Raw genomic sequence first — 6,468 nt, forward strand, 5'->3', positions numbered from 1 at the left:
AAGACATCCCAAGACAAATGGGCATATGGCAGAATATTCATCGTGTGCTGGAGCTCCTTGGTGTCCCTCCTTTAATTCAAATCATTATGCCACTGCACAATGTTTGAAGGCATCTACCGAATCGTTCCCATGCACCTGTCTTCCAACCTTTTACTCCAGGTCCCCTCTCATCCTCCTAAATCGAATGTTAATCTTCTATTTCCGTATACTGCATGACCCGTATTCACCTTATCGAGGGCGACTTTAAAAGTGTGCCAGTGAATGGCGTCTTGGAACGGAACCCCCTCCTTTCCATCTCTTCGGTGATGAGGAAATTATTTCGTTTTAGCGGTTTTTTTTTTCATTTATATCTCGATTCGATGAGCATAACATTGACACATGGTTATATTCACCCCAAAGAAGTACACTGTTGGAAAATTTGTACTTAAAAAAAATGCTGCAGCAGAATCTCGAGAACACTTGTAATCTTACTGCACTGTGTAATCTTACATGCATTTGTGTAAAATTACAGAAAATCAGTATTTGGTGTATGTAACCTTACAAAATTTATTGTAATAAAACGGTCTTCCCCCTTTTTTTAAATGGACCTTTTCTGTAAAGTTGTAGAAAACTTGTAATTTTTTGTCCTTTTATAACAATTTACAGAATGATTTGGTTATTTCTTTCTGTAAAATCTGTTTTAATTTTTCTTCTGTAAAATCTTCTGTTTTTTCTAATAGTCTACTTACAAAGTTATAAATTTATTCAAATTTTAATGGTATTTTCAGTATGTAAATAAAAATAAATGATTTATCTCGGAAATTTAAGCAAAATGCCTATCAACTCACAGAACTCCAATTGTATCACCGAACGGGATATTTTGCCACTAGGGAAGCGAGAATCATTTAAATGTATAACGAAAAAAAGGATAGGCAATGTGATATTCTTTTGTGGTAAATGTCTAATCCGATCATAAATGTGTTTGATTACTTATTCAATTTAATAAAAGATAATTTGGTGTAGAATAGACAGAAACTGTTAATGACAAGCTTAATAATGATTAATCATGTTGAAAAGAAAGGCAACTTGTTATCCATTGTAATTACATCGTTTAGATACAGATTTGTCTCATAGCAAATAAAAAAGCATGATCTTGAGTAGGGGCTGGTGTTCTATACTTATAATCATGTTCCTTGTCAATTTCAACATCTTCGATTCCAGTGAAAATGGTGATACTGGATTGAATTTCATGCCACGCCATTGAGGTCATTGTACAGATAAGCACACAAATACATTAGACGGGAAGACCTAAACATGCAGCACCTGCGTTGCAGAAAAGTTAAGTGTCGCCATGGTGGCGGAAGGAGAAGCTGCCATTGGGAGGGTTTTGAAAACGAATCACTCAAACCTGGGAACTTTCAGAGAATTGAAAATATGATGTAGCCCGATGGTATAACGTAGGTCACTGACGTTCGACTAGCTTTCTCGTCATACCTTCTTGTGTTCGGCAAAGTTAATTATTGTGGTGGCGTCCGACGATGCTCACTAAGCAAAATATTTTAAATTTTAGTATTGAAGAGATAGTGATTGTTAATAGCAAGCAAGCTCTCTGGTTATACTAAAAAGCATTCATGATGGTAAGATTTGCTCTATAAGCAATCAAAATAATCGGTTATAAAATATTATTATTTATATGTGTTTTTAACCGGTTTATCAGTCAACTAGAAACAGAATATAAATTCATGCATATTCACGAGTATATTCATTCCAAAATGTAAAAACAAACATAAGGTAAGGATTTAAGAGCTTACCTTGACCATAAGAACTCCCTTGGAAACAAATCGGTCCTCTTTTTGACTCTCCTTAAAATATTCAAATACTACATCCACAATGGGGTACCTGCTTCCAAACACCAGGCCACTGTTGAGCAGAAAACGGTTTACACTCCAAGAATTGACTCCTACATCGTAAAGTATATAGCTAAAGTAATTATGAAGAATTTTAATCAAGCGATCTGCTGCTCTCTGCTCGAAGACCTCTTGAAAGCAGATGAAATCAAGATGGGCGGGGAAGTTTGAACTAATGCCATGTTCGCATGGTCCAAGACGTTCACGAATGCTACTCTGACTGCAGAAGGACATGGGACAGTGGGTGATGGTCGTCCTAGGAATGGTGTTACCAGGTGTGGAAGGTCCTACGGAAGAAGCGTACTGACTCTGTGATGTCTGGAGTCTCACTGTAGATGTGGAACCTACAGAATCTGGTGATGATGGTGATGAGATAGGACCACCACGACTTGGCACAATATCAGGGATGTCTACATCGGCTGATCCACCGGGTTGTGGTGGAAGTTCTCGCTGTTTCCTCCCCTGGCTTCGAGGTGGCTTTGGTGATTGTTTACTGCTTCCTGCATTCGTCCTTGACATTCGTGGGGATCGTTGGGGTTCTGGACTCCTATCCCTACGTTGGCGACGTCGGTCCTTGTCCCTCATAGGAAGAGTATCGTCTTTTGAGACACTACCTCTTGATGAATATTGTCTGTTCATGTCAAATTTCAAAACATTGTCCTCATCTCCTGCAAGGTGGCTTATGTTCTGAGGCGTCATAACGGAGGTACTTGGTGAATGATAGATGCATGATTGTTTGAGCTCACCATCTGAAGGTGAGTGAATAAATATTTTGGGATTGGGTCGCAGTTGTGAGTTGACAATATGCGTGGCCATCTGTTTTGCCCTGTATTGCACCTGGCCAAGATTGTTCATCCTTGCCATGGCCTCAGGCATTAGACACGAGTCAACGAAGGCGAACTTAAAATTCCTCTTTTCAGATAAGTCAGTCCAGATTCGATTGTTGACGTTAATCAGGTAAGGGTTGCTTTTGAAGGAGAAACGATAAGGCCGACGGAACCTGGCCATAATGACCCTTAAGGCAAACCCAAGCCCTGCAAAGGGGCAGGATATTATTATGATTGCTATCATGATTGGCACAAGAAAGATTAGAGTGATGACTCGCTCGTAGCATGGCATGGCATCGCCATCCTGGAGCTCGTCGGTGGTCCTCAAAAATAGGGCCATCAGCTGATTTAAGTTCCAGGTCCATGGTAAAAGGAGGTAGAACCCTAAAGAATAGAGCTTTTCCTGAAAGGAATAGTTGAACACTTTCTGATGCAGCATCTTGCTAGTATCTTACACTCCAAAATCCTCGACTTATCCTGCGTCAGGAGAGTTTCCTGTCATAGAGTTGCTACCATGCGCTTATCCATATTTGTAACATCAGAGCTGGATGTACGAAAAAACGTGATACAGATTACAGTGGTTGGATAAACCATCATACAAAGGATATCCACAGGATGTCAACATTGTGCCTCGCTCTGTTCGCCTCGGTGGAGCAGACATTTGCATAATTGATGAAAAGCGAACATAACATTCATTCAGATTCACCCACCCTCACGAGTCCATACGGACAGACGGGTCACCGGGTATGATGTCTCTTTACAATGAAGCAACACGTGTACCGATATGATCAAGTCGAAAAAGACTTTACTCTATAAAAACCCATGCGAGCCATTAATCCACAGAGCATGAACGGTTCACACGTTTAGCATGTTGTCCGCCGTACTGCAAGATGCGAATAGATGCACTAGAGAGACGTTGCCTTAGTGACCATATGGCATATGAGAAGCGACGAGAGAGAGATCCCCATATCATCCAACATTCATAGGAATTGCAATTTAGAAGCGAATTTCTTACTTAAGCCAATGCTCATAAATCCAACGGGATCTCACCTCTATCAACTCGTGCGATGAAATCCATTCGTAGTAAGTCGATTGGAGGGGGATGTCCGATTGTTATGACTTGTTGTTAAAGAACAGAAGGCATGGTACGTCGTGCTTGTTTTACGACTCACTCCGGCAATCATTTATCCACGGTTTTATGACACGTGTAGTAGAGTTTGTCATTACTAGATGAATAGTCACTTGAGGTATACCTGGTAAAAGTTAAGCCAAGAAGCTACGTACTCATCAAGAGATTCATTATACTTATACGAATGAAGACTGTTTTTTTCAAATTCAAACTGTATATTAATCAAGGTAATCGTGATAATGTTAGTGCAAATGAATAAAACTACAGTACAGAATCGAGTTGTATTGCCTGACTTTAAAAGTGTTTAATGAGTGTTTTATTGGTATTATTGAAAGCATCACGCTGATAATTGTATAATCTTATCAAAAACGTGTTTTTCTTCCGAATCATTCCCTTCCATTAAAGGCAAAGGAGATTTAGCAACTTCCACATTGCAATTCTGATATGAAATTCCAAATAAAACATAACCCGAGGAATATCAAAATCTTTGCCATACACCTGTTTTGAATTATCCACTTAAATTCCTCCACGCTACTTCCACATCTAAAGAAGACGAAAAGCTTGGCGGCGTCATTACGCGGCGAACACGGTAAGCGATGCAGATCGCCCACAGTCACAATAACTACGGCTTCAATCACAACACACAACCGCCACTTAACACAATCTCCAAGAATAGCACCAAATCAACTCGCGTCCGTTGCTCGCTCGTTCGTTCGTTCGTTTACTGTCTCTCTCGTGTGTGCATGGTGGTTGTATCGTCCACTGCTTGGTCAGCCATCCGTAGGCCACGGCCTTCCTCAATCCTAATATCCCGAACGCACTGCGTTTTTTTTAATGGCCACAAATTCGATAGCACGACGTACGCTCCCATTTGCCCGCCTTCCTTGAATAGCGATGAAATCGGAAGCTTACAATGAGAGAACGCATTTTTATACACGAAACACCTGCAACCCACTTTAAAATAGGAAAGAGATCACACCTTCGGTACAAATCAGTTCTCACTGCAACGTGCAGTACAAAATGAATAGTTAAAAGAAATGTAAAACACCTCTCTCACTTTACCATCAACTCTGCCTATTTGTCCCCGGTATCTGTCTATCGCTCGCCTTTTTTCTCTATTTTCCTTTACCTGGATCATTTTTTAAAAGTTTACACCGAAATGTGAAAGTTGATCACGTTTATTAAAATGAAAATTCTAATTTCTGGGGCCCGTAACACAAACTTAGCAATGATCGTAGAACATTTTCTACGATTGACTAAAATGTACAATCAATCGTAAAAATCAAGTGTACGATTAATCGATAACCTTTGTGTTACGGGACCCAGATCATAAGAATTCCCGGATAAGAATTTAGGGAATATAAGCTTAACAGCATCCTTAATGGTCCTTTATCGTAAAGATTAATATTGTGTTAAATTGAACAATAGTATTGAATTATTTTATCTTGATTTCTTTTATAGTATACAACATTGCAAACAACATTACAAATTGAAACTTTTGAAATCATCATTTCAGTAATATATAAAGGAACGAAAACTGGGGGAAAGGGAAAGTTTTAAAAGGGCAGCCTTTGCTCCTGAGCGTATAGGTTGATCAACTTAACAGGTTCATAAAATGCGCCCCCCCCCCCTTTGGGGGCTACATAACAAGAAAATTAGCTCGCTTTTTACGCTCGCATTATTTATGAGCTTATACATATCCTCACGGTGGAATCAAGAGGTGGTTAAAATGTCCCTTTTCATGTCAGATAAGTCAATGACATGAAAATAAAACGAGGAAGCGTATAACGGAGTACTGAAGGTGGATTTGATGCATCAATCTTAACTCAAATAATTTTGAAACCAGGTTACCCTTTTCCGTAAAAAAATCTTATGCCTCTCGAAAAGGAGGGGGGCGGGCCAGATGTTCCCATCCCTGGATTCGCCACTGGTAATGATAATTATGCAATCCATTTACAAAACGTCTTTTCATACGATAGAAGCGTGATGAACAAAGAAAGATTAGAAACATACAAGCAGAATGTCTTCAGAATTGAAAACTACAGCCATCATATAAAAAAGTCAGATTAGAATTGGTAGGTTTTGAGACATTTCTTATTTGAAGTAAGTGTTTGGGAATTCTTTGATAGGAACGCGGGAATTCCATGTCGTTGTTTGTCTTTTTCAATGGCGCCTCGTTGAAAAAAAAAATCATAAATTATATCCGCCATAATTATGTTTTGGGACTTCTGTTGAAAGGGCCCTATCAACTTCTGGTTTAGCAGTTAGATGCACAAGAAGGGTATAGTCAGTGGTCGATACAAATACATTGGAACTACGTACACATAATGCCTCTTTTCAACAACAACAAAAATGTGTGAATAAATTCTAGTGACATTTCAACAAATTTTCATTGAGCAGGAAAATTTGAGTTGATAATCATGCATCCTACTGGCCGTAGAGGGATAGCACATTGGATTCTTCGCTCTCAAGATTTATTAACACGTCAATTTACGAGTACACGGATTGTGTAGGACAGGATGAAATATTTCACCGACCCCCCCCCCCCCCACCCCTCCTCCATCTCCCCCTCTCTCTCTTTCTATCTATCTATCTATATATCTATCTATCTATCTATCTATCTATC

At 39.4% G+C, this 6,468-nt stretch overlaps 1 protein-coding gene across 1 annotated transcript; it reads right to left on the reverse strand.

The window, feature by feature from the left end:
* Positions 1 to 352: 352 nt before the first annotated feature.
* LOC129270780 (sphingomyelin phosphodiesterase 5-like) lies at positions 353 to 4,673 on the reverse strand. The gene has a single exon (XM_054908109.2). It carries the CDS (start codon positions 3,150 to 3,152, stop codon positions 1,779 to 1,781), a length of 1,374 nt encoding a protein of 457 aa, XP_054764084.1. The 5' UTR covers positions 3,153 to 4,673; the 3' UTR covers positions 353 to 1,778.
* Positions 4,674 to 6,468: the final 1,795 nt, after the last annotated feature.

Source organism: Lytechinus pictus, chromosome 2 (assembly GCF_037042905.1).
Source record: "Lytechinus pictus isolate F3 Inbred chromosome 2, Lp3.0, whole genome shotgun sequence".
In the NCBI taxonomy this organism is placed as follows: domain Eukaryota; kingdom Metazoa; phylum Echinodermata; class Echinoidea; order Temnopleuroida; family Toxopneustidae; genus Lytechinus; species Lytechinus pictus.